The sequence below is a fragment of the Pogona vitticeps genome, chromosome 3 (genome assembly GCF_051106095.1).
Source record: "Pogona vitticeps strain Pit_001003342236 chromosome 3, PviZW2.1, whole genome shotgun sequence".
Classification (NCBI taxonomy): domain Eukaryota; kingdom Metazoa; phylum Chordata; class Lepidosauria; order Squamata; family Agamidae; genus Pogona; species Pogona vitticeps.
The window spans coordinates 53,763,907-53,790,936 of record NC_135785.1 but is presented as its reverse complement, the minus strand read 5'-3'; the positions used below and the strand labels follow the sequence as shown (position 1 = coordinate 53,790,936).

General features: G+C 41.9%; 1 protein-coding gene and 2 long non-coding RNA genes across 3 annotated transcripts in view; 1 reads left to right on the top strand and 2 right to left on the bottom strand.

The window, feature by feature from the left end:
• On the bottom strand, nt 1-12,741 carry LOC140705979 (uncharacterized). The gene is made up of 2 exons (XR_012085647.2): nt 11,893-12,741; nt 1-5,184 (listed from the first exon to the last, which is right to left on the bottom strand). It is a non-coding gene; the product is annotated as an uncharacterized LOC140705979 (long non-coding RNA).
• Nucleotides 12,633-20,549, top strand: LOC140705981 (uncharacterized). The gene is made up of 2 exons (XR_012085650.2): nt 12,633-13,862; nt 18,387-20,549. It is a non-coding gene; the product is annotated as an uncharacterized LOC140705981 (long non-coding RNA).
• The window catches only part of POLL (DNA polymerase lambda), a 26,670-nt gene continuing 18,544 nt past the window's right edge, over nt 18,905-27,030 (bottom strand). The window contains exon 9 of the mRNA XM_072995657.2: nt 18,905-20,155. Coding sequence (XP_072851758.2) covers nt 20,133-20,155 — 23 coding nt within the window. The 3' untranslated portion in view covers nt 18,905-20,132. The remainder of the gene's footprint in view (nt 20,156-27,030) is intronic.

The window sequence follows — 27,030 nt, the reverse complement described above, 5'->3', positions numbered from 1 at the left end:
ACATGGGAAGGGAAAGGATCATCTGGGCTAGTCGACAATTGGGCGTTTGCGCTATAGACATGGATGAGATGGCTGGACAGTGTCTGCGAAGCAACCAACATGAAATTGACAGAACTCCGGGAGGCAGTGGAAGACAGGAGGGCCTGGCGTGCTCTGGTCCATGGGGTCACGAAGAGCCGGACACGACTAAACGAACGCTATAGACACAGGCCTGTTTCTGTTATCTCCTGGGCCCTGTAGACAAACACACCACTGAGATCAGATGTTTATTGGTTGCATTCTTTAAGGTAATCAACCCAGCTATATATTTAAAGCACAGAGACAAAAAGCCTTTCAAACTGACATTTCTTTTCTGACCAAGAATATGTTGGCCAGGGGGGGGGGGGGTAGTGTTGCTACATTTAGATGGCAAATTGTGTCTTTCAGTACTTCTGGCTGTGCAGTTTGACATTTTTTAGACTAAACATTTTGGTGGGTTTTAGGGATGGGTTGGGGGGGTTGGAAGGAGTCAGAATGTGCTAGCTGCACACTCGGGACTGAGCAGCCACATCTGGTCATAGGTTTGCCATTGCCTTCTCCACAGTATCACCAGTGAACTTCAAGGAACCGCCTGGTGCAAAACACAGATAAAATCTGTATTGGAAATAATCTGTATTGGAAATAAAATCTGTACTGTTGTTTGTATAAATAGATCTAATAGCAGCCGGGTGCAGTGTGGGTGTTTACATAGGTAAGAATATTGGGATGAACCATTAAATAAACCCACCTTTCTTAACAGTGTGGCCTCAGTCATATTGTTAGCAGCAAGCAACCAACAATGCAAAGTACATATAACATTTTTTCTGCATGTGTTTGTGGAATACTTATAATGTTTATTAGAATCGTTTCTTTAAATTCATTAAAGCGCTAGACAAAAAATAGCGAAAAGGAGAAGGAAGAAATATCCTATTTTCACAGTGAAAACATTTGATGTGAAAATTTGTTGTGGTACTAGAAGTATTTTCATTAGATGCTTTTGCTTAGACTTATCCTCTTTCTCATTCATAGAATTTGTGGAGCAGATAGGTAGTTAAAGATGGAGAGGGAAGTAACAGGGATTCATCTGTTTTTATGATTTGGCCTGTCAAAATCTAAAAGCCTTGCCATGGGCTAGTCATACACATTCATGATGCTGGAGACCTCAGCTGGCTAGGTCACTTGTTCATACTTTACATGGATTGTTCTTCTTTTAGAAACTTTTCTCCCAAATTGTAGAAAGGCTTGTTAATGATGGATAGACAGAAATGTGCCATCACCATGTACAATAAGCCTTTACTGACTTTGAGAGCTAATTTGGTACTGTGGCCAGAGCAGGGTTTAGTAACAAGCAGCTCAAGGAGGGTATGCTTCCGGTCCCCTCACTTTCCCCCCGCCTTGAGTGCACAGTTAGTGGCAGATGCCAAATAGCAGGAAGATAGCAGAAACAATAAAAACCCATGCATTTTCCTTTAAAACAAGGTGTGCAGAAACCCTTGCCTACCTTACAGTAGAACCTCATGTTTGTTTGAAAGTTAGAGACAGAGAGGTGTGTATACAAAGGACAATCATTTTAAGACAACAATATCCACATATAAAAGAGGGTTGGGCGACATGCAGCCCACAGGATGTATGCCCACACTCCAGGATCAAAGATCTCCTCAGGAACTGCAGTCCAAGAACACCTGGGTGACCCAAAGTTGGAAACCACTGCTTTTAAACAGTGGAGAGATATGTTTCTCGTGCCATGGAAGCCCTTGGGCCAATTATTCCATTTTTAAATTGTAAAATATGTTTTAAAATGCAGTTACAAAGGCATGTGCTGTGCAATTAATACATTATCACCCGAGATTGGGGGCAAGGGAGGATGAGAGATGAGAACACTTAATGGGTTACTTTTCGTAAGTAGTAGCCAATTTAGTTTTAATTCATCTCAGCCTCTGGACCTCTGGTACATTCCTCCATCTTTGGTTGTTCTTTGGTCCTGATCTTTCCGTTGCCTCCTGGTTTGTCCTTTACTCCTAACTACTGTCATTTCCTAGTTCCCAATTCCTTCCTCACATCAGAATGCTGCCTAAGGCTCAGGCCAATCATAAGAGCCAGAATCCTATTCACATACATTATCATATAAGGGAAATCATGTAGATGTTGCCCCACCTTCAGGCAGGCTTCCCTTTGCATGCTTGGTTTCGTGTTGGTTTCAAAATCAGACACCGAACTGATTGTGTGGGTGTGCCAGTGAAGGCAGGAAACCACTGTGCGACTGTCCTTAGTTGTGCAGAAGATATCAACAGGATTTCTACCTAAGTTGTGCTTCTGGATGGCACAGGTGAATCATCCACTTCCATCTCTGCTGAGTGATGAATGAGTTAGAACAGCCCTCTCTCTCTAGATGCATCAGATTGCGTTTTCTGCATTGACTATTCTGCTGCTGGTTTGTTTATTATATTTGCATCCATGTTTCTTCTAAGGAGCTCAAAGCAGCATGTGTGGCTGTCCTCCTGTCCATTTTATCCTTGGAGTGACCCTGTGAAAGAGGTCAGGCTGAGCAAATGGGACTGACCTGACCTACGGTATCCACTGAATTCCATGGCAAACTAAGGATTTGAACCTAGGCCTCCTGAGTCATAGCCTAACACTCTACATCATGCTGTTTGCCACAGATTCACTGGTTCTAGTAATAATAGATCACACCCTCTTTCAATGACTGATGCAGGTTTCCCGCCAGTTTAGAGGAGACCTGCTAAAGCAAGAACATTGATTGGTAGAACGCCAATGATATTCAGGTGACAGTGAACCAAACCAAAATAATTTTTAAGAACTATACTGAGGGCTAAGGTATCTGGCTATGGAGACAGACATTGGGAGTTCAATTCTCCTCTGTGCCTGCTAGGAGAAAAACCTGTCTGTGTAGTCATGGGCAAGCTGCAGAGTCCCAGGACACCCCCCCAGAAGGAGGGAATGACAAACTACTTCTCAGTACCCTCTGTCTAGAAAACCCTGAAAAGGGTTGCCATGAGTTAGAATTGACTTGTCAAAACACTATTATTATTATTATTATTATTATTATTATTATTATTATTATTATTATTATTATTATTATTATTATTATTATTATTATTATTATTATTATTATTATTATTATTATTATTATTATTATTATACTTTGGCTTTGCTGCCAGTGCATCTGAAAACTGCCACCTACTAGAACTGCTATATGATCTGGTGAATCCAGGCAGAGCAATTGCCAGTTCATCGTCATGGTTTTGCCACCAATTTGCAGAAGGAGTTGTTCATATTCAGTAGCTGACTTGGAAACCACCCCTTCAAAGAAACAGCCAAAATCTAACACATCAGCATTCTCATCTCATTTGTTTGCATCCATTTCAATTGATGCCACTCATCTTCAACTGCAGGTAATTAGCTTACTACTGATAATGAGCCTCTGCAGATAGGTATTGTATTATGCCTCTATTAGTATTAAATCTGCAAAAGCGTATTTCTTTTTTACAGTCAATATTCACCATCTTTGAACACCTTATTATCCTGTGGTGTAGCATCCTGAGCTCAGAAATACAAGTAACAGCATTACTTGTGTCAAGGTTGTGCTTATGCTAATGAGACTATAGTAATGTTCCTTTGCTGCTAATGAAATGACTGCCAAGCAATGGGTGCTTTTTCTTACATGGAATGAGCAGCATTTTAACTCAGTACTCATATAGTGGGGAGAGAGAATGTGTATTGCTTCTTATCTTAATTATATGAATGGCTGGAGGGTTTGTTGCCTTGGGGTGGGGTCTTTTTTTCTCAGTTTTTGAACAAAGACCCAAGCAGCTCATACCAGCACTGGACTCTGTTTGTTACTTGCTTCCTTCTCATACTCTGGAAAGCACAACACAACAGCAGGAAAAAGGAGGTGTGGTTGTGCACTTGCCACAGTTCCTGAAGTGGTTAAACAATCAAAGATCTGTAGTCTATATCCAGCTGTTTGCCTCACTTCCTGAACATTCATGGAATCACTGTCCCTGATGTTAGGAAATCTACATAAATTCAACATCCATTCAAACCACAGCTATCTGGCCTTCAATGCATAGTCAAAGATGACAGAAATTACAGAGTGTGTTAACATGTGATTAAAAAAGGAATCAAAGGAGTTACACAGAACATCTTATAAAAAGAGAGTTTCATTTCTTTTGATGCTACCAATCCAATTTCTCTTCCCCCCCCCCCCCCAGTTTTAATCTAAATAACTATTCTTCATTTGGAACCTGGAATTGCATTATACACTTTTGACAACCAGGCATTCTCACTTGATGTGCCAGACTGTTCCTTTTTCTTTCTTTCTTTCTTTCTTTCTTTCTTTCTTTCTTTCTTTCTTTCTTTCTTTCTTTCTTTCTTTATTTATTTATTTATTTATTTATTTATTTATTTATTTAATTTATACCCCGCCTATCTGGCCCACCGGACCACTCTAGGCAGCTTCCAAATATAAAATCAAATAATAAAACATAGACAAATACATAATAATCAAACAAGAACAGCAGTAAAAATAAAAAGGAAAAGTAAGAAAAAATCAAGAGTTGGCTGGAGGGAAGGCCTGAATAAACAGCCATGTTTTTAATTGGGTTTTAAAGGTGCCCAGCACCTTTTTTCCTACATATTTTGAGCAAGTGAAGGCAGAGTAGACATAAGCTGAACTTGCTTAGTGTTGCTTGGAAAACTAGGTGGTAATTGTCCCTTCCTAGAGAAAAACCCACAGTGATCGGTGTTCCGCTCACTAATAATCTTAGAACTGCAAATCTGGAAGGAAACTTAGACCGAGGGATTTTAAATCCAGCTTGAAGACATAAGGGAAGAGCATGGAATTATGCGACAAAGCTTCCTTTCTTGATCACATACATCTCACTGCATCTTCCTTGGGCTTCACGGATTTCACCAGCGATGGCTGCCACCCTTTCAAGTCTCTTTGCAGCCATAAAGACTCAGATTATAGCATGTGCCACTCAGGAATGCTTTGGCATGGTTTCTTTTTTCTGTTCGAAGACCTGAGCCCCTGGATAGATCCCAGCCAAACAAAGCAATGCCATGTCCCCTTTGTCCTGTGTTTAGGAAGATGATTGCGTTGAAAGCTGGCCAACCATAAGACTTGGAAAGAGAAGATACTGCCTGCTGAGAAATGGAAAGAGAAAGGGATGTAATATAATTATGTCTGGAATGGGCAAAGAAAATCTAATTTGTTCCCAAGCTAATCTTGTCTTAGCACTAAGTCTGAGTGAGCATCATGAGGAATGACACAAAAAGAAAGATAGGTACCAGAGAGACTTCTAATTAGTCACTACAGGCCAACATCTCATATCAGCCAGATTTTTTAAAAATAATACTTTTCTTTATGTAATTAGTAACAATAGTACCTAAACTATGAAGGTACTAAGATGACATCAGATGGCCATTATAGCTGCCAAGATAGCACACACATACACACAACCTGCATTTATCCTGGGCTACAACAAGAATTTAAAATGCTAGCCAGCAATCATGATGGTCAGAGAATTCTAGGACTTGTAGTTTAAAAAGTCATCTTCAAATTAAATAAAGAATACTAAAAATAAAATCTCATAAAATACTCTGGATGAACAAGTGTTGTCCACAAACCAGCACTGCTCCATAGGCCTAGCAGGCTGGGAAATATTCGCCCCTCCCGATGCTTTGGATCTCTCTCTCTCTCTCTCTCTCTCTCTCTCTCTCTCTCTCTCTCTCTCTCTCTCTCTCTCTCTCTCTCTCTCTCTCTCTCACACACACACACACACACACACACACACACACACACACACACACACACACACACACACACACACACACACACGTGACCAGCATAGGTAGTCAGTGTCAAGAAAGGGTGTTTCTGCGGAAACATGGACAGGAACATGCATGTTGCACACTTTCTTTACATCCTTTCAGCTCCTATTGACTCCAAATTCACCTACAGGCTGACCTTCGTTATTATACATCAGCTAGAGTGCAAGGTCACTGCAGATAAGAGCACCTATCACAGAAGGTATTGGGGGGGCAGGGGGGAGAGAGGGAGGGGGGGAGAGAGAGGGTCAGATAAACACAGAAAAAGGACACAGGATGACGTTCTTCTTGCCTCCATCTTGGGCACTTCCGTTGCTGCTCCCCCTCCCTCCTCACCACCATCTGGGGATGATCACATTGCATTTCCCATTCTTTGATATGCAGAGCTGATCAATTTCTGGCTATGGTGTTGCATTGTAGTTAGAGGAATGCCTAAGACATGGGTTGCCTAGTGGCACCACTTCATTGCAAGAATGGAGGGTAAGTGCAAGACGTGATTGCCGTTCATTGTATCGAACTGTCACATGAAAAAGCAAGTGGAGTTCACAGAAGGTGGAGCTCAAAAAAAGAAGGCCGTATTCACTGCTTGTGAATTTCACAGCCCAGCTGTCAAATATGGGGTTGAAGGAAGCTGAGGGTACGGATCTAAACAATACAAATTCTCTTGCCCCTTCTTCAGTGGGGCAAGGCTATCTACCATGCTTGAGGGCAGGTTAGAGGGTGCAGGACAGGCAATGTGGCACACACAGTTCTATCCTCCAAGGCATGGAAATGGCCAAGGGACTGTCACGAAGTCTCCCTCAGCACCTTGTCCTCTGGGGCAGTCGCTTCACTTACACCACGGGCAGGGGCTTCCCAGAGAGCCACAGAGAGCAAGCTAGGACTGACCATGTAGTGGGATGTAAACCCAACAAAAACAGTAAGGCTGAACCTCTAGGTTTAAGAACTGTATCGTATATCCTCGCCCTAGACTAAACCCTGCCTGTGGAACCCTTGAATTTCTTGATGTTTTGGCATAACATCAGCCCCATCCCCCATGGCCAATGGTAAGGGATGGTAGATGTTGGGAGCTGAAAACATCTGGAAGGCCGAAGGTTCCTCAACTCTGGGCTAAATTAATCTTTAAATCTGAGAAATTGTGCATGCTTTCTTCCCTTCACATTCCTAAAATGCACAGTAGAAAGAACAAAGAAATCGATGCATTAATCTAACCCTGTGCGTGGTGTTTTCTCTTTCTCACCTCAACCTGTTTCTCATCTAAACAATGGCCCTCGGGTTCTATAATATGGAACACTGAAGGATAATCAGGATTTGTTCTCACAATGGGATGGACAGGTTGCTGACATTGCTGGCTGCTGGCTCAGTGTTGCCTTGTCCTCCAGTTCCCTCTGGTGGCCATCCAAGCTGGATAAAAAAATCTCTTTGGCAGCACATGCAGGCAGAGTGGTAACTGGTTGTTTTCTGCAAGCATTACACACAGAGACCAGTGTCCTATGGCTAGTCTCAAGTAGAGTAGACTGCAGAATCTGGGGGAACTGAGACTTACTATTCAACAATTGATTCAATGGGTCTCTTCTAAATTGGGATTGGCAATAGGACTCTGTCTTAAGCATTTCAGGATTCAATTTTCGAGGAAGAAAATAGGACGTCCGTACATCTGGTTTGAGAGTCAATAATCTCAAGATTGCATTGTGTCTTTCCAGAGAGGGATCAGCAAGCAGCTTAGAGTTTCTCCTCTAAGGGAGGAGATTATGTGGCTCCCTGGATGTTGAACTACAGTTCCTCTCACCCCTCACCATTGCCTACACCAGATAGATTTGAAGGAAATTGCAATGTAGTGATGTCCGAAAGCAGTCTTAGAAGACTCAGTCTTCTTGCTATTGGTGCAGGTAGGATGGCAGTTGTGTCCAGTCCATGTCCAGCCAGGTTGTTGGATGTATGCATCTAAATCCATTCAGTCTCATTTCTACACTGACATGAAAATTACTGGAAAAGAAGTTCACACCAAAACAGGCACATTTTTATGCACATTTTGGAACTGCACACTCCTATACATTTACTTTTGTGGGATGTATGCATTTATTTCCATAGGATAAAGTGATGTTACTTTTCTCTATTAGGAGTGTTTCAGTGCAAATTTTAAAGTACCTTCTTCCTACATATTTCTGGAATTTTAGTCTCTTCTGCCATGTTGTCTGAGAGATTCAGAGAGCAGTACTTCAAAAAGTAACTTTTGCAAGTTCTGTTTTAAAGGCAGCCCCATTTGGAGAATATCACTATATTTATTTATTTATTTATTTATTTATTTATTTATTTATTTATTTATTTATTTATTTATTTATTTATTTATTTATTTATTTATTTATTTATTTATTTATTCATTCATTTATTTATTTATTTATTTATTTATTCATTCATTCATTCATTCATTCATTCATTCATTCATTCATTCATTCATTCATTCATTTATTGTATTTATACCCCGCCTATCTAGTTATTTCGACCACTCTAGGTGGCTTACAACATAAAGGATAACAAGTTCAAGAAAAATTTATAATAATTAATTAATTAAATGATTCTGCAAGATGGGAAAAATATAAAATAAATCAAATAAAGAGAAAAAGAATAAAAAAGGAAAGAGGACTGGAATTAACTGGAAGGGAAGGCCTGCCTATACATCCACGTTTTTAGTTGGTTCTTAAAAGTAGTCAGCGAGGGTACAGCGCGAATCTCCGGAGGTAGGTTATTCCAGAGGCGAGGAGCCACCGCCAAGAAGGCCCAGTTTCTAGTTCTTTTCTTCCAGGCCTCCCTCAGCGTCAGGCTCCTCAGCCTCACCTCCTGGCTCGCGCGGGTGACACTGGTAGAACTAGTTGGGAGTAAGCATTCTGCCAAGTATCGAGGTCCTAAACTATAATATGGGTATCAGACTTGTGCGGGGTGAGCTTTTTGTGATGCCTGGTGGCCACCCCTCAGAGATCTCCATCACTTGGGGTGGGGTGGAGGAAAATGCTAGATTAAAATGGAGAATCACACTTTCAAAGGCCAAGCAGAGATGAGTCTCCATTTAGTTGCTACCACCCTCAAATCAGTTAGGCAAAAAAAAAAAAAACAGTTTTGAAAAAACTAGAGGGAGTGACAAATGGGCTCATGTAGCAGCATATGCCTTGGAAGTCACCTTGCTCCTGCTGTGATTCTCTCTCAGTTGAACTAGTTCATTGGGTTGCAAGTAGGGATGCAACTGAGGCTAAGAAGAAGCCATAACTAGTGAACCAGCCAACGGTGGTTAAAAGCATTCCTGCTTTTTCCTCCACCAGAATATCTAAGGCAATTAGCCTGCTGGATTAACATACCCCACCCCCAACCCCAGTAGGGTACCTGGTCCATTCAGTTCACATGATTCACTAAAGTCCAGGTCAATGGCATCCACATCCTGTAGTCTTTCTGTTTCATCTAAATGAAAAGTTAGTTTGTTCAGCACTATAGAGGCTTCTGGGATGGCCTCAAACACGAGTTTTGGACTTCCACTGCCTCTGCAGGCTCAGAAGAAGGAAATAAATGGACATAAATATTAAACAGCACAGAACGTAAGATGACCTGCCACAAAGGCCCCAAGTTGCAACAGCAGTCCCCCAAAATCACCTTCTGAGACTGATCCTCCAGAAGTAGCCAAACAACATCCCTAGCAGCCTCAAGTTCACCAAAAAAAGGCTCCGTTCTCAGCAGCACTGCAGGAGTCTGAGGGATTGGGGTTAATAAATAGAGCTGCATTTCTTTCCTTCCACCTCTTAGCAAAGAGCATCCTCCTTGATGACCAAGGTGGTTGCACTTCCACAACCACTCCAGAATCCCAACTGGAATGGATCAAAGTAATTGCTTCCATCCAGGAGTACCTGGAGCTGAAATACACCAGCCTAAATAGAGTACATTTGGCAGAGGATGATAGCCATTTATCGTGCTAGAATCAAAAGTGGGTTTTCTCAAGAGGAGCATCATTATGGCCTCTTTTATGGCTGCAACAGGAACCCACATTCTCTCAGAGAGAGTGCCTCTAAGATTCCCAAGCCCCTGGTTTTCTAAGAACAACATGAAATTAATAAAGAAGCATTAAATTAAAGGAGGGCAACTTGAATGTTTGACCTAATTCATCTACTACAAATTAGGAGTTGGTCTGAATTTCATTAGAGAAAAGAAATAATTGACCTTGATCCACCGATTTAGAAGGAAGGGAAAGAAACAAAAAGGAAGAAGGAAGGAAACATCTTTTCCATTTCTGCTTTCTTCTACACCAAACAATTCAAATTGATTCAGTGTTACTTTTACAGGCAGCTGTAAATTTGGTGGCATAAATTAGAGGCAGGAGGGCTCTGTTTATGAACGTTCAAATTGTAACAGGAAGAAAAACCACTTAGAGCTTACTTTATGTGAGGTGGTTTGTTGCTAGTCATCTGCCCTTCCAGATGCGGACATGTGAATGCAGACACACTCACACACGCACAGAGAGTTGGCAGATGCATAAAGCTGTTCGGCTTTATTATTGAGCCATGGCCTAAATAGGTGAATTATACCCCAGTAACAGATTTGCTATGAGACAAGGGAACCATAGGAAATATTGCGGCAGCCATCATCAGCGCCCGCATCATGGCCCCCATTTCCTGTGATGACAAAGCACTGAGTTATTGTCTGGACTGGAAAGGCAACGAGTTTGTTAAACTCTGTTGTTTCTGCCACTTTCCCAGCAAAATGAAAAATCATTGATCATTAGGGCAGGTGCACTGTCAGAGCCAGGAACAGAAAGCAGAAGGGCTGGAGAGACAGAGGAAAGTTCTTGGGTACGAGCCAAATGCAAAACAAGCAAGTGTCTGAAACAGATTGCAGGACTGAATTATTATGCCTCCGTGGCACACCCCAAAGATAGGAAATTTCCCCACACAACCTCCTCCGGCCTTAGATGAGGAAACATGGAGGATGTGTCACTCTCCGTATTCATTCTATAAGTTCACAACTTATTATCGGTTTGGAAATTTGCTGTGTAAAAGACATTTATTCACAATTTCATGAATGCCATGTCAACAGTTTAGTGGGAGCCGGGAGCCATGAGCATAGAAAGAAATGATACCTTTATGTCCTGTACTAGCAAGCCTTCTGTTCTAAGATCAGGTGATCTTACCAAAATGATATCATGCTGAACCGGTCACAGGAGTTTCTGCTGCTCGTAACACCCTTCTTTCCCTGGAAGGGTGTGGATGGCTATTCCATTCTTCCTTCTGCCAGTTTCTGTTTAGAAAAGCTAGGGCATCGACACACTTAGGCTGTCCAGGTTGCAGTAGCCCCTCTGCCATGGAAGGGAAGGCCAATCACCCATGTCTCAATAGGGACCACACCCAGGTAGACTTGGAGAGTGAGGCTTACCAGCCTGTGACAGGATCTGCACCCTCGCCTTCTGTTCTATCATACCCTGGTGCATCTCTGTCAGCCATCTGTACAATAAACCTTCTAAAGCACCAGTGGCATTCTGTCTTCTTCAGGACTCAACAACTGCAAGCTCACTGGGATTCTGGCTGGTCCCCAAATCACCAATTAACACACCTTATCTCAGGGTGTCTGATTTGACTGAAAAACAATTGGTGTTTTAGCACATATTCTGAGCATATGGAAAATTAGGTTGCTACAAGGCATGAAGCAAGATGGGCTGAAGCTACCAGGAAACAAATGCTGGTCTATTTCACCAGATATAATTTATGCATGCTAAAATACAAACAGTCCCCTAAAATTATGAATGGCTGGCAATCCTAACCTAGTTCCACATTTGCTCAGTGGTAAATGGCCTGGAAGCAAGGTGGATCCACTTCAGTCCCTGATTAGAAGTGCCTGGTAGCAAAAGATAAATAAAACCTCTGCTTGTCTTCCTGGAAAGCTTCTGCTGGTCAGAGAAGACAATTCTGGCAGATGGACAAATAATTTGACCTGGTGTGAAGCAACTCATTAGGCTTCATAACACTTACGCTTCATGAACACCATACTTACCAAGGCAGCCCCTCCTAATGTGTCTGGCACCTTCCCTCCCGATGCCTTGTGGAGTACAAGGCCTATCATTCCTAGCAAGCCAACCAGGTCGAAGCCCTGATACTTTCCAATCCACAGGCTCCGTTATATCATCCCCCATCCCCAGCAGGCATCTCTATACCCTCTTGAGTTGCGCTTGATGCTCTCGGAAGCTGGGAGAGAAACTGATTTCTGCAGAAGCCGGTTATTGCTGCAGATTGTCCCTCTTCTACTGCAAAGTATTTGAGGGTAGTTTAGCCTCGAACGAGCCATGAACATCCATTCGCTTTACAAAAGACCCGCTCCTTGTTTGTTGACTAATGGCCTGTATTTACGCCCTCTGCTTATCCCAGGGAGGCTGGATATGGCCACTGTCCTTATCAGCACCCAGTTGGAGAAGGCCTAGGTTTACAAACGAGTCAGTCTGTTCGCCCAGCGCAAAGCAGCCCTTTCTTCTCCACTGCCAGGGGCTCCAGGCTCGGCCGGCCACCAGCCTCCGCTCCGGGACGCACGGGAGGGGGGGTGAGCGGTGCCTGTCAGGCTGGCTCGCCCGCCTCCTCCCCAGCCGGCCACCTCCGGGCCCCGCAGCTTCGGAGCCCCTCCGCCTCGCGCAAGCTCTCCGCTTCGCTGTGTCAAAAGTCCCCTCGCAGGGGCTCAGTTTTTAATTACAAGTGCTCCGATAGGCAGAAGGGATGGTGTCCGCTGGTTTTGCATGTTAATGAGGGTGCTTAATATTCATGAGTCAATATTTTAAAGCAGCGAATGGCTGTACAGGAGGCGCACATATGAAGCGGAGTTTATCATGATTAGGCAAATCAGGAGGGAGAGGAACCGGCAGGGGAAGGGAAGATGGATTTCTCCAATAAAATTAACTAAGGCCGCCGCGGCGCGCGGCTCCCCCCGCCTCGCCGCTTGCCCGCCTGCTTTGCTGAGCTCTCTCTTTCCTCAAATTTATGAGGCCAATTACAGAGATGAGCTTGGAAGTTTTCTGGGAACTTCACTAAGTGCAAACGGCGCTCCCCGCTGTTCCCATCAAATTAATTAACCGAACGCTATTGATGGCTGTCCGGCTCCGGCGAGAGATGTAGCTGCTGCGGAGAAGAAGCGCCAGCGCTGCATTCGTGGCGAAAGTGGGCGCCGCTTGAAAACGGGACGACCCCCGAGTGGAGTCGCTGGCCGTCGCGGGTCCTGGAAGCCCAGATGAGCCCGCCCGGGCACGGCGGAGCTGCTGACGGACTAGCGGGTGCCGCGCCCAAGGCCGGGGAGGGTCTGCCCCGCAGAGCCTCCAGTCAGTCTACAGGGCGAAGGCAGTCGTTGCCAATCCGGCGCCCTCCAGGGAGGCTGGACTACAGCCCCAAAATGCTAGGTGGGCTGGTGGGAGTTGTGGTCCATTGGAGGCTGCCGGCCTTCGGGAAGGCAGAAGGCCCTCTGGATGGGGTGGAGGGATGCTTAGCGAAAGCGTCCTAGGACTACCCAAAAAAAAAAAAAAAAAAGAGGAAGGTAAGATGGATAGAAAGAAGGAAGATTGTCATTTACTAAGTGGAACCTTGTGGTATGCAGATAAAATGCACACACGTGTTTAATTAAGTATATCCAGATTTGATTGTATCATGTAAGCAAAATAAAGGGTTGTGTGGCACCTTTAAATGTTACAGATTTGTTCCTATGTTTTGTGGACACTCAATCCACTTCCTCCAGTGCATAGTTAGTGTAAGGGTACTTAAGATGCAAGCAAAATCTTGATGAATGTCTAGACAGGAGGAAACAGAAGTGTTATTTGGAACTAGTGACCTAAGAATGGCTAATCTACTCCAATTCCCATTTTCTTTGGCAGTTTCTTCCATTTAGATGAATTTTAATTTTCAGGATCATCAGACTCCAGTCAGTTGGAGCTTCATGGGGAGGAAAAGGAAAAAGAAAGAAAAAAAGAGCCCAGCCTAGGAAGCTGTCCAGTGAGCATCTTAAGCCAGTCTCTTTCTGAATCCACAGGCAGACCAGCGAATTCTCAGCCTCTGGCTCCAAAGGCCCAAGGGGCAATTAGTTGTGGTCCACGTGCAAAGCTGTACTTTCCCTGCCACAGAGCTTGACACAGCATACTTGCCACCCACCACACCATTTATCAGAACTGCCCCACCATGCAGCTTTGTGTGAAGGGGCAATGAAAGGGTCTTCAGCATCTTCCCCAGGTCCCATCTAGCCATCTGTCCTTACTACTGTCCAAAAGCTGTTTAAGTGCTCAAGTCTTCTGTATTCTGATAGCCCTACTGTAGAGAAAGACCAGGCTGAACTTTTAAGGGTGGTGGGGATGGGCAGTCACCTGATAACTTCTTTTCCCTTACCGCTTTCAATTCAGGCCATTGACATCTACATTTTCATCAGTACTATTACTGTTGTTCCAAGCTGTCCAGTTGTTCCAAGCTGCCTTTGACTCGTGGCAGCCCTATGAATGAGTGACGGCCAAAATGTCATATTAGCCACAGTGCTCAGCACTTGTAAACTCAAGGCCACTGTTTCCATTGTTGAATCAATCCATTTCATATTTAGTCTTCCTCTTTTTTTGGCTGCCTTCAGTTTTTCCAAGCATCATTCCCTAGTCTTAAAATTAGTCATTATTACTAGTCTGCTCCAAAATCAAAGGGCAAACAAAGAATCTCCAGAGGATTTTTTTTTTCTTGGCAAGGGCAAAGTTGCATGGTGTTATTGTTGTTGTTAAATGCCATTAATTCACTTCTGACACGTGGCAGCCCTATGAATGACCTCCGAAAGGACCTGTCATTAAGACTGTTGTTCAAGTCTTGCAAACTGAAGGTTGTGGCTTCCTTTATTGAGTCAATCCATACTCTTATGGTAACATAATTCTCACACAACAGTGTGTGCCATTCCAAGATAGTACATCCCTCTGTGTATATTAAATAATAAACATTTGTGTCATTCCACCTATGGGCAAGGAAACATGTGGATACCAAGTAGGCCAGCATCAGAGGTACATCCATCTCCATTTGAGCTAGAAAGCATGTCACTGATTTAGACGCAGCCTCCTTATGCACAGAGACATAGTTCACAGGATAATGAATTAGCACAGGTTCTAAACTACCCCAGGTTCAAGAGACTTCATGGCAAAAAATGTGAGTTTTTTTTCTTTTTCTTTTATTGTCTTGATATAAAATAATTTCCTTGGTATGAAAACATTTTCTTGGTGTGACATAATCTAAATACAGCAGCCATGCCTGGCTACACTGTGTATTACCAAATCCCGTTCCTAGGATGTTTTCCTGACTATCTGCGTCTCAGATGTGATATTTTGCTCATCTAGCTTTATCTCAGCAGAAGGAGATGTTGTACAAGATGAACTGATTACAAGAAGGGGCAGGGAATCTGGGGGCTATAGAAAGTCATAAAGTGAACATGAGTCAGCCAGGCATTACTGCTACCAGAAAGGCAAATGTGGTTTGGAGGATGCTTTAGGAGCAACAGTGTACTGGAGGCACAGGAAGTTATAGCTCTACTTTATAGCACTAAACACCCTCAGATGGAAAGGCAGGGTGGCAGGCAGAAGCATCCAATGAACTGATATGGGCCCAAATGAGTGGATTCACAGGCAAAAAACAGCGAAGTTGAAAGATGTGGGAAGAGGGTAAAGAGCTAATTTGTTAAAGATGAGTCTGGTTCCGATATGTGGATGACACCTTCGCAATTTGGAACCATGGTGAAGAAAAACTGGAAGAATTTCTAAACCATCTCAACAGCATCCACCCAAATATACAATTCACCATGGAAAAAGAAATAGAGGGCCAACTCTCGTTCTTAGATGTCATGGTCGTACACAAAACTGACCTCCTATTGGGACACAAGGTCTACAGAAAACCCCCACACACAGAGCTGTACCTACACAAAAACTCCAACCATCACCCACAGCAAAAAGGAGGCATAATCAAAACACAGGTAGACTGTGCAAATTAGAACTGTGAAGCTCAGTTTCTCAGCACCGAACTCAACCATTTGAATTGGGCCCTACAGGCAAATGGTTACTCCAAAAATGAAATCACAAGAGCCATCAAACCAAGAAAACACCAAACTGAAGAAGAAAAACAGCCACCCACAAATAAAGTATTTCTGCCATACATCAAAGGGGTCACAGACCGCATGGGGAAACCTTTGAAAAACCTCAACCTACAAACAGTATTCAAGCCCACCATAAAAATACAACAATGTTACGGTCAGCAAAAGACAGAAAGGACCCCTTCACCACTGCAGGAGTATACCAGATACCTTGCAGTTGTGGCCAGGTATATATTAGAACCACAAAATGAAGCATCTGGAATCAAAGAACATGAGAGAAACTGTAGACTAAAACAACCAGAAAAATCAGCTGTAGCTGAACATGCCCTAAAACAAGCTGGACATGAAATTCTATTTCAAAATACTGAAATACTGGACAACACCAGCAATCATTACATTAGACTGCACAGGGAAGCCATTGAAATCCACAAGCACCAGCAGAACTTCAACAAAAAAGAAGATTGAAACTCAACAAAACTTGGCTCCCAGCACTGAAAAATACATCATGCAAAAGGTCAATGAACTCTACCCAGCCACAAGGACCAGTGATCACTACACACAAAAGACCAGCTAACGACACCCATCAAGCAGTGACAGATAATCTCTCCTCCTTATCACAACAATACACCCACAACAAAAACACACCGATCACCATAATCACCCATCTCCCCAAAAAGACAAAAGCTGACCCCACAGCCATAAATACTCAACTCCCAAACAAACTGCACCAGAGCACAGAGTGCTACTCCTGTCCTCTGAAGATGCCGACCACTGAGACTGGTGAAACGTTAGGAAGAACAACCTTCAGAACATGGCCAAAGAGCCCAAAAAACACAGAACAACAACTGAATTTTCCTCGTACAGCACATTACTGGTCTCTATAAATGGACTTTTTATTTCAATTACAGTTTCTGTTGCTTTTACTGGGGTGGGAAGATACGATTCTTGTAATTTATGAGGCTGGCAAGTTGCCCCTACAGCAGGTAACAGCTGGTATTTTGACTAAATAGGTCTCTGCACTTGGGGGAACAGTAAATTGCTTGAGGAGCATTTTACTGGGTAGGCAAAATGCTATGGATAGAAGATACAGGTGGGCTAAGTTGGTCAGCTACTAATTTGTTCTCTCCACACTTCAGGACTCTAAGAGTTGTTTTCTTCTCAACTGTCTTTCTGTTTCTTATCATTTGTTTACATGTTCAGCTGTCAGTTATGAAAGAGATTCTTTTGCAAGGCAACGTTATTGTATATTGAACCTGGTCCCAAGGTTTTTTTTAAAGTAAACTGCTGTTCAAACCTCATTTTTAAAGCACATTGTACACTTTCAGAATTGCTTTTTCCCCCCTACATCCCTTTGATTATTTTAACACTCTATAAGTAGAAAATTTCACATCTTGGCAATGCAGTAAGAGACATAAGTGCAGTTATAGAACCAAAATGTGGCAGACTGCATTGGTAAAAATTAACACTTTGGCTGAAAAACAGCAGGGTCATAGCCATGCAATAGAAGTCACAACAGAGATCATCCAGGGCAATTCCATCCTTAAGATTAAAAATGCCATATGCAAAGAAAAATACAGCATCCATTAAGCCACCCAATCCATTAGATGCGCCACGGGCAGACTAGCATCACTCGGATGCTCCTAGTAATAAAAGGGCACCATTTCCACCAGTTTCCTCTTCATTCACAGCCTCATACTGTATGCCCCTTGAAAAGTTGCTCCAGAAGCCTCTTTGAGCTGAGAATAGGAGGCACTGCTGAAGAAATTGGCAAAAAGTGCCCAGCCTCTGTCACCAGGATCCCCCACTGGATTTGGGTTTAAGACCAGAAGTGTAGATTAAGCCAGGTTTAATGCAACTCTTCTGCTTCTTTAACTATTTCCAATTCCAATTCCAGTATATACCTGCTGAGAGGAACATTGTTTTCAGCCGACTTTTCTGGAATGACATGTGGGCCACATAAGTCCCCTTCAAACTAAACCAGCTTATTCAAACTGAGTACAAAAGGCATTGGGAAGGATCAGCTACAGTCATCCCTGCATTTAGGAGTGAAAACACACGCACGAAAACTCTACTGCAAAGTGTGCCAGTGGAAGGTGCGTGCCTCTTTGCCTTTTGTTCTCTACAGTGCCCTCAAAAAACCTTTTATTTGTTTAATATATTTGCCCATCCTTTAAATCATGCTCATTCAAGTCTTTATATGAAGATTTGTGCTGACAGAGTAAAGATTCCAAGGATCATAGGGAAATTAGAGCAAAAAGAGGTGCATAAAATAGTATTAGAAAGAAAGTACAAGAACCCTAAGACAAAGAAAAGCAAGATAGGAAGGCTGTGAAAATGTTTTAAAAAAAAATCTAATGTGACCAGATGTTGAATTTAAAACAAGGCTTAAACCCAGGTTATGTTTAATTTTTGCTTAGATACACATCAAAGATGAAGATTCTCTGAACAGCCAAAAGGAGAACCTCATTCAGGCTTGCAGTTAAAAAGGTATGCCTGACAATTGCCAAGACTGAGTCTGAAAAAACCTGCGATCTTTTCATCAGTCATTGGTGAAGAAAACATTTCAGGCACTAAGTGAAGAATTTGGACTGTATTATTTGTATTATACACATACTTCACATATACATATACAATTGTTTACATTTATTGTATCACTTTTGTTTTCATACTGCCTTAAGACAAATACCATACAAAGTGGTTTGGAAATATTCAGAGTTTTTTTTTACAACCGTGCATGCTGCCTTTAGTAGGTTTGGCTGGGATGGACCTTTCTGGACTGGGGTGACTGTTGATCTGTCCAGCATTAACAATAGCTTCTTCCCTGCCTGCCTCTAATTTAAAGAGTGCTACACCTTTCTGCTGTGCTTTTTCCTTCTCTAGAATCTGTTGAAGTCTGTGACTGAAAGCAGTCATGTTTGTCAGTTTGCTGTTTGGATTTGTTCAATTGCAAGTAATGAAACCTTTTGTTCTTTCTCTTACTAATGTGTCACTGAGTTATTGAGAAATGTGGTGGACGAACTCAGGGAACTTGAAGCTATTCTGTTCTGTGAATCCATGCACTTCTGCTGTGAAGCTAGAGGAATGTAACCAGAAATTAAAAACTCTGCAGCAATAACTAGGGTTGTTTGTAGATCTTCAGTTGAGTTTTGTAGACCAGTTTGGGGCTTCTTAACATATCCAGATTTTATCTGGAGTGATGTGTTCATCATCTGATCCCCTCATGGCTTAGATCCAAATTGAGTCATAAACTTGTGATGTCAATGCATCAGAAAACCAAAATGGCTGTTAATTTTTTTTGTTTTTGCACTGATGTACATACACTATGGAGACACAATAGACAAAAAAGGGAGAAAACTGGCTTAACTTCAGACAGGGGTTTGTGTCCTAGTCACCTATGGAAAATGTTTTCTTTTTGCACTCATAAAAACTAGGCTGAATTTATCTGTGCCCATCCAATTTGATTTGGGACCCTGGTCCCAAATCAATTTATAAATTTGGTTTGCTTGACCCTAGAACTGAATCTATTCATTCCACTTCAACTGGAACCTCATCCAAAATGAGGTTAATCAAAACCAGACTGCCTAGCTTCAGAATTTATGATTTGCTTCAACCCACCGCTCAGTCCTATTTGCAACATAAAAACATAATATTGTACAATAAAATGCAAACTGAATCAACAGCACAAAACATATAAACTAATACTAATCTTAAAAGTTTAAATTTATAAAATAGCAATTCCTATCTTACAGAAAAACAGACTTGAATAATGGAATGCAGGAATGATTATTTCTTTATTTCTTTATCAGAGCACTGCACAATTCAAAATTATGAATGTATATGAAATATAGGCAGAATTAAAAATAAATTAAAGTGTTAAGATAATTAGACTGTTTTTGACCAGAAGTAGGCTATTTCAATAGTGTTATCTCAGCTATTTGTTAGACCTTTTTTTGTACAGGTGGCGGGGCATAAATTATACAATTCCATAGGAGATATAATTTCCAAAAAGCCAGCTGGAAAAAGTTTACAACAATCTTAGATGCAACTGTGCAGGAGTGATAAATACGTCCATATTCCAAAGCCAAGGGCCCAGGGAAGTTGGCTTCAACATCACTGGGTACATTTTTCTCCATTGTCTGCTTAAGTCTAATCAGCTCACCCACTCACTGCCCCTTCAGCACACTACCTAAGTAGAAGAAGTAAGAAATCAAAAGAAGAGTTGGTTACGGACCAGAATTTAGATGCCCCCTTCAAAATCTTTGTACAGGTTCATTGATGGGGATTCCTATGAGTTTGTAAGCCATGGTCATTATCCTACTCTCAGACTTTCTGGCTCCACAGGAGCAAAGCATCACATAAACTCCCACGTGATCTTGCTTTGGGAATGAGATAGAAAGTGATTCCTGATGAGACTTTCATCTTGCAATTGGCATACATTATATATGACATTTCATTCATTCATTCATTCATTCATTCATTCATTCATTCATTCATTCATTCATTCAATTTGTATCCCACTCCCATTAGTGTCATAGCACTATTCTGGGCAGGTAACAGCTCATAAAATAGCAAAACAAAAATGAAAATAGAAATATTAAAACTGATAGCAATAATCTTTCAAAAAAAACAGATGGCACCGACTAATTTCAGAGTGGATGGAGGAAAAGAGGGGAGGGAAGAAGGGGGGAAGAAAAACAAAGGGGAGGAAGGTGGTTAGCTGGCATTGGTGTGGAAAGTTTCCCTGAAAAGCAGTGTCTTTAACTGCTTCCTAAAAGTCCGCAGGGAGGGGGCTAGGCGGAGCTCCCCTGGAAGCTGTTCTATAAAGTTGGAGCCACTGCAAAGAAAGCCCTACCTCTTGTAGAGGATTTATGGGCCGCCCTGGGGTGGCCACCCGGAGGAGCCTCAATCGGGATGATTTTGTGGGTCAGGCAGATGACATTAAGGAGCAACCAATGGAGGCGAGCCAGAACTGGAGTGATGTGGTCATATTTACTTGCACCAATCAAGTCTGGCTGCCACATTCTGGACCTCCTGAAGTCTCTGGATCAGGTTCAAGGGGAACCCCACGTAGAGGGCATTGCAGTAGTTGATCTGGGAGATGATCAGGGCCTGCTCCAAAGTCCTGAGGGAGTCCTCGTCTAGGTAGGGGCGAAGTTGGGCAATTAGCTTAAGCTGGTTAAAGGCTGATTTGGACATGGCTGCAACCTGGGACTCCCAAGAAAGAGCTGGGTCCAGAAGAATGCCCAAATTACACACTTGGTCTCTAAACTGGAGGGGAGTACCATCTAGCCTAGGGACCAAACTTATCAGAGGTTCCCCCCCCCCCCGGAGCAAAATCTCTGTTTTTTCTGGGTCCAGTTTGAACTTGTTAGCCCTAGTCCATTCCAGTATTGCAACTAGGCAACGCTCCAGCATCCGGACAGCATCCAATGCAGAAGTGGTAACAGGTAGAATTGATGACACCTTGATATTAGGAGAGATTCAGGCAGTATCTTCAACTTGTACCCTTTCCTTGTTTTCCAATTAATATTTCTGTTGCGTTTTTTCTACAAACAAATTAATTGACAGGAAAAGGTGGAATAGACACATAACAGTTTTTGATTGGTCACTCTAGCACAGATGTCCCATTATTAAAATAACTACTTTTTGTGACATGACTGCTGTCATTCCAGATTCTGCCCACAAGAGGACTCCCTTACACCACGTGTAATGTAAACAATGGCACAAAGGGAAACTGACAGCTGCCAAGGGTAAAGGGGAAGATACAGGCGTTCACAAAGGCCTAGGTAATATTGTGATGTCAATGCGAGAAGCTATTGGCATAAAGTACAATGTACAGATACAATTCACTTGGCATTTCCTGCTCCCAACATAACATCATAGTGATACAAATTAGTTTAGCTTGTTGTTATAACTTTTTTAAACTGTAATTTTAAATTCACAATTTATGGAACTGGTATGCGGATTTATAGCCTGAATGTTCCTTTCCCATTGATTCTTCGTTTATCCATGAACTAGCTGGATGACCTCAGGGGATTATGTAAGATTATGACATGTATAATAAACTGAGATGATTATACTAATTTGTCTTACAACACAGTGTAATAATCTCTTACTGCAGTGAAGGCACTATTGGAAATATAAAAACTATAGCATTTATCAATGCCTTTTAAAAAATCTGTTGTCAGTGGTGATGTGAAAAATGGAAAAAATACAGCTATACCTTCCTTTCATTTTAAAAAAAACTAGTTTACTATAAAGCTTTTAATATGATTAAACATGTATTAACTCTACACTGTTTAATTAAAGATGCAATTTGAGAACATTCAAGCTTATGCTTCAAAGTTATTTATGAGAGCCCAGAGATCAAAGGCTTCTGTTTCAATGGATTATTTTCTGCTAGGGAAACTGGAAAGAAAAAGATCCTTAAAGTTGCTCCCTCTGCCTGCAGTCTCCTAGCCTCAGCCCAGAACAACATCTGCTGTAAATATAATAGTGTAGGTGGTCTGGCCAGCTCAGTGACATTGGCATCAAGGTTAGGAGTTCAATTCCCCACTGTGACTCTTGGGAGAACAGCCAGCCTATGTAGGCTTGGGCAAGCTGCAGAGTCCCGGAATGCTCCCAGAAGAGAATGGTAGACCACTTCTGAGTACTCTCTACCTAGAAAACCTTGAGAACGGTTCATGTAAGTCATGTAAGTCAGAATCCGCTCGATGGCACATAATATAACTGAACAAAGTGTGAGGTGAGATTGGGGGAGGTAGAGGGAAGGGTCTTGCTTGGAAAAGTTACTTTTTGAACTACAACTTGTAGACTCTCCCAGATGGCATTTTTTTTTCTTCCCACATCCATGCATATGCTGCTACAGTAGTATTTCTTTATGAGGGAGATGGCTGCTAAGCAAGTAAAGAGGAACACACTGTTTCTATTTATCATCATCAATGTTAGTTCACTTATCGTCTCTAAGTCAGGGGAAGAAAGGAGAAGGGAAGCAGGCAACATCAAAGAGCAGTGGCAAGAACCAATGCTCTTGGTGGTGGAGGTAAAGCAAGAGTCCAATCATGCCAACTCTGACACAGGACAATAGCCCACTACTTAACTGGGTAGAATTATTAGTTAAAGGTACAATAATATTTTGGTTTTGCTGTACTCAGTGAGCCAGGGTTTTTTACAGCAGCAGCAGAACTTCAGAAATGCCGTCAGGCCAGAGGATGCCCGAACATCCTCTAAGAGCCATACAGAACTTTATAGATCTCTAGGGAAAAATCAGAAGCCTGTGTTCATCAAATCTGGCACTTATCCCAGAAAAAAAGGGGTAGAATGAAACTAGATAACCATTTCCAATCATATCAAAATTCATCTGGGCATCAAGGTATATGTTTTTTCATTGCTACAATGACTCCAGGCAACATCAGCATGTCTAAATCTAGAAGCTTTATTCATCTACATTGCTTCTATATTCCATATGTGCAAAAATACATCAAAGCTGTTGAGAAAATCCTATGGAAAAACTGTAGGCACAAATGTTTAAATATAAATCTATCCTTGCAAATTGTGAAAAGCTGCAGCTTTGACTGCCATCCAAAAATTTTTACAACTATGAGAAGTTGCAAATAAAAGTACTGTACACTCAAAAGCAAAATTTAAAGTGTAGGCAGAACTAATATTACAATGTTTCAAAACTGCAGGACTATACATTCTAAAAATACAGGAACTTATAGCCTTAAAAAGCACACTGAAAAGCAGAAAATACCTCTCTTAAAATATTGAAGTTCTTCTTTTATCTTAGTCTTTAAGCATATTGTAAGGATACACACAGAAAAATATTCTAAATGCTCACCCAACCAAGCCAGTTTGAATCTATGGAGGAAAAGTCATCTTGTTTTTGTCTGCTGTTAAGTGCTGCTGAGAGCTGTTGCTGCTACATGTTGCTGCTCTTTGATGTCTGTTGCCCCGTATCAGTGTTGTTGGTATCCAGTGCGTGTGGCATCCCTTTCCCTCCCTGTATTTATATTTTACTCAGCTGTTTATAATTTCAACTGTAAACAACTTAATTTTCCTAGTGCAGCAAGTTACTGATCTCTATAAATCATCCGATTCTTTTCAATGGAAATCTCTGTTGCTTTTACCAGGGTTGCAAAATACAGTTCTCATAATTTATGAGACTGGCAAGTTGTTCCTATAGCAGGTAACAGCTGTTATTTTGACTAAATGGGTCTCTGCGCTTGTGGGAACAGTAAATTGCCTGAGTAGCATTTTACTGGGTAGGCAAAATACTATGGGTGTAAAGTGCTAGTGAACTAAATTAGCCAGGTACCAATTTGCTCTCTCCACACTTCAGAACTCCAGTTGTCGTTTTCTTCTCAATTGTCTTTCTATTTCTTATCATTTGTTTACATGTTCAGCTGCCAGCCATGAAAGAGATTCTTTTGGAAGGCAATATTATTGTACATTGACCTATGCAATGGAAGTCACAATAGAGATCATCCAGGGCATTTCCATTCTTAAGAGTAAAAATGTCATATGCAAAGATAAACATACCAACTATTAAGCCACTCAATCCACTAGATGCGCCACTAGTAGAGTTGTGTCACTGGAATGCTCCTGCTAATAGAAGAAAGGCAGCAATTTTCACCAATTTCCTCTTCCTCCGCAGCCTCATTCTGTATGCCCCTTGAAAATCTGCTCCAGATGTCTTTTTGAGAATAGGAGAAACCACAGAAGGAAGTGGCAAAAATGCCATCTTTTACTGCCAGGATCCCCCACTGGATCTGGCTTGAACAAAAGGATATGGGCTTTCTGAGACTACCCTGTAAGAGGGATAATGAGAGTTCAGCTTCTGGGATCTTCTTTGTTGTTGTTTTTTTTCTTTGTTGTTTTTAAATAGAACCCTAAGGTCTGCTAACAATAGCCAGATGCCAAGGTGTTGGTGCTGGACTTCATGAATTGTACATTGTATATACAAATGCAAATTTATATTTGACCCACTTAGTGGTTCTAACACAGCAACAGGAAACTTCAAAAGTGGATGAGAAACACCTGGTGAAAGACCTAGGCAAGAACCACTCATATTTAGCAGGTAAGGAAATAATAGGTGAAGTGGAGATTTATATGATCAGCATCAAATGAGACATGGTAGAGGTATTTTAAAACTTTCAGTTTTAAGTTTAAAATAGTTTTTATTTTAAAACTATTGGCAGTCAGATACATAGTCAATCAACTTCAAATTACCCAGGGGCTAAACAGTAGGTCCAATATATCTTCTGCCTGCTCCGTAGAGTATTATTACATTTGCTCCCCCTGCCCTTCTTCCAAGATGCTCAGGATAACCTATGGTGGCCCCTCTCTCCCACAAGACTGGTTCAACCATAGGATGGCACTGAACTAAATCACATATTGTGTACTTCATGGCTGAGCAACGAATCTAAGCTCTAGTCTAATTTCTCCAATTTGAGTATTCTTTCACTTGTATGTAGTACCGTGTTCCACCACAGAAAAATGCCAAACCTCTCAGGACAAACTCAGCCCCTTTGTCACAATGTAATTTAATGCAAAACCAATGTGTTGTAATGGACAGAATGTTGGAAGGAGACTCAAGAGGCCTGGATTCAAATCCACATGCAGCCTCCCAGGGGGAAGGAAATGGTAAATCTTGAACATCCCATACACCTCTAAAAACCTATTAGGGTCATGAAAAGTCAGAAACAATATGACGGCACATAACAGTAATGCAGTGTAATGTAAATGTTACATCAGGGCTGAGGAAGGTGTAGCCCTCCAAATTCCCATCAGCCCCTGCCAACCTGGCCAATGGTGAAGGATGATGGGAGTGATCATTCACATGTATTTGAAGAGCCATAGGTTATCCATCCTTGTTCTATATTTTAGCATTAAATTAAATCCATTAATATTATCTTGGAATAAGTGGTTTGTCATTAGATTTAACTCAACAGGGATTTTCTAAAGCAGGATACACATACCTCCATTCCTTCTTGATTAATATCAACAGAACTAATCTGGAGCAAACATCTACTGCTGAAGCTCCAATGTAGGTTTCCACTAGCTGGACATCTGGGGTGCTCCCAGCTTACTTTGTTTTGAAGGGGAAAGAGCTGGGGAGTAAAGCAAAGCTTAGCTATAACATAACCTGCTATGACGTCAAAAGTGGTTTATGGGCAATACTGAATGGTAATTTTTAATCTCTCATCTCATAACTTCGTGATTAACCCCATAAAGTATTCTACAACTTTCTTAATAAGAACCAAAGACAGATGGTCAACTGGAAAAGAAGAACAGAAGAGGATGGATTAATAGGTGGCCTTGCTGAGAAACCTTGCTGCTGAAGTGGCTTTTGGTTCCATGTTCCACACTTGTCATATTCTTCTGATAGTTCAAGAAGAGTTGGATGTACACAATAGGCAGTGACATTCTAGGCACTACAGAACCCTGATGGCAGAGATGTTGAGCTTAGAAGGGGCTACAGCAAGCACTGATCATAGGAATCAAACTGTTAAATGTAGAGTGTATTAAAAAAGATGAAAGGTGTCCTCCTCACCTACAACACCTCCTCTGCAACCAGTTCAGCCAGTAAGATACCCCTTGGGCTACTCTAGTACGCACAAGGAACTGCCCATTGAAGGGCTGGGGAAAAGAGAGACTGATGATAGAAAAATACAGCTAGTGGCTAATGACTTGACAACTATGTGTGATTTGGCACTGTGAATTTTCTCACAGAGAGCAGATCTCCCTTCTTCCCTCATCATAGGACAAATCTCTTGGAGTCCATTATAAAAGAGGATTACAACCATCAAAGATGAATTGATACCCCTCATAAAATAGAGGGGCAGAGGCTCTATGGAGGTCTAGGGAACCTTCGGGCACACCATTGCCTCCATCATCACTTGACTTGACACCTGGTCACCCAACTGCCCATCCCATTACTTGTAAAAATCCCTTCTCTGCAGGCACTGGAGGCTTTGATGGTTTAGAGCTGTGGTTAGTGCCTAGGTGTGAATTGTGGCTCCCTGCCACCAACACAGAATTACTGACAAAGGGCGGAGA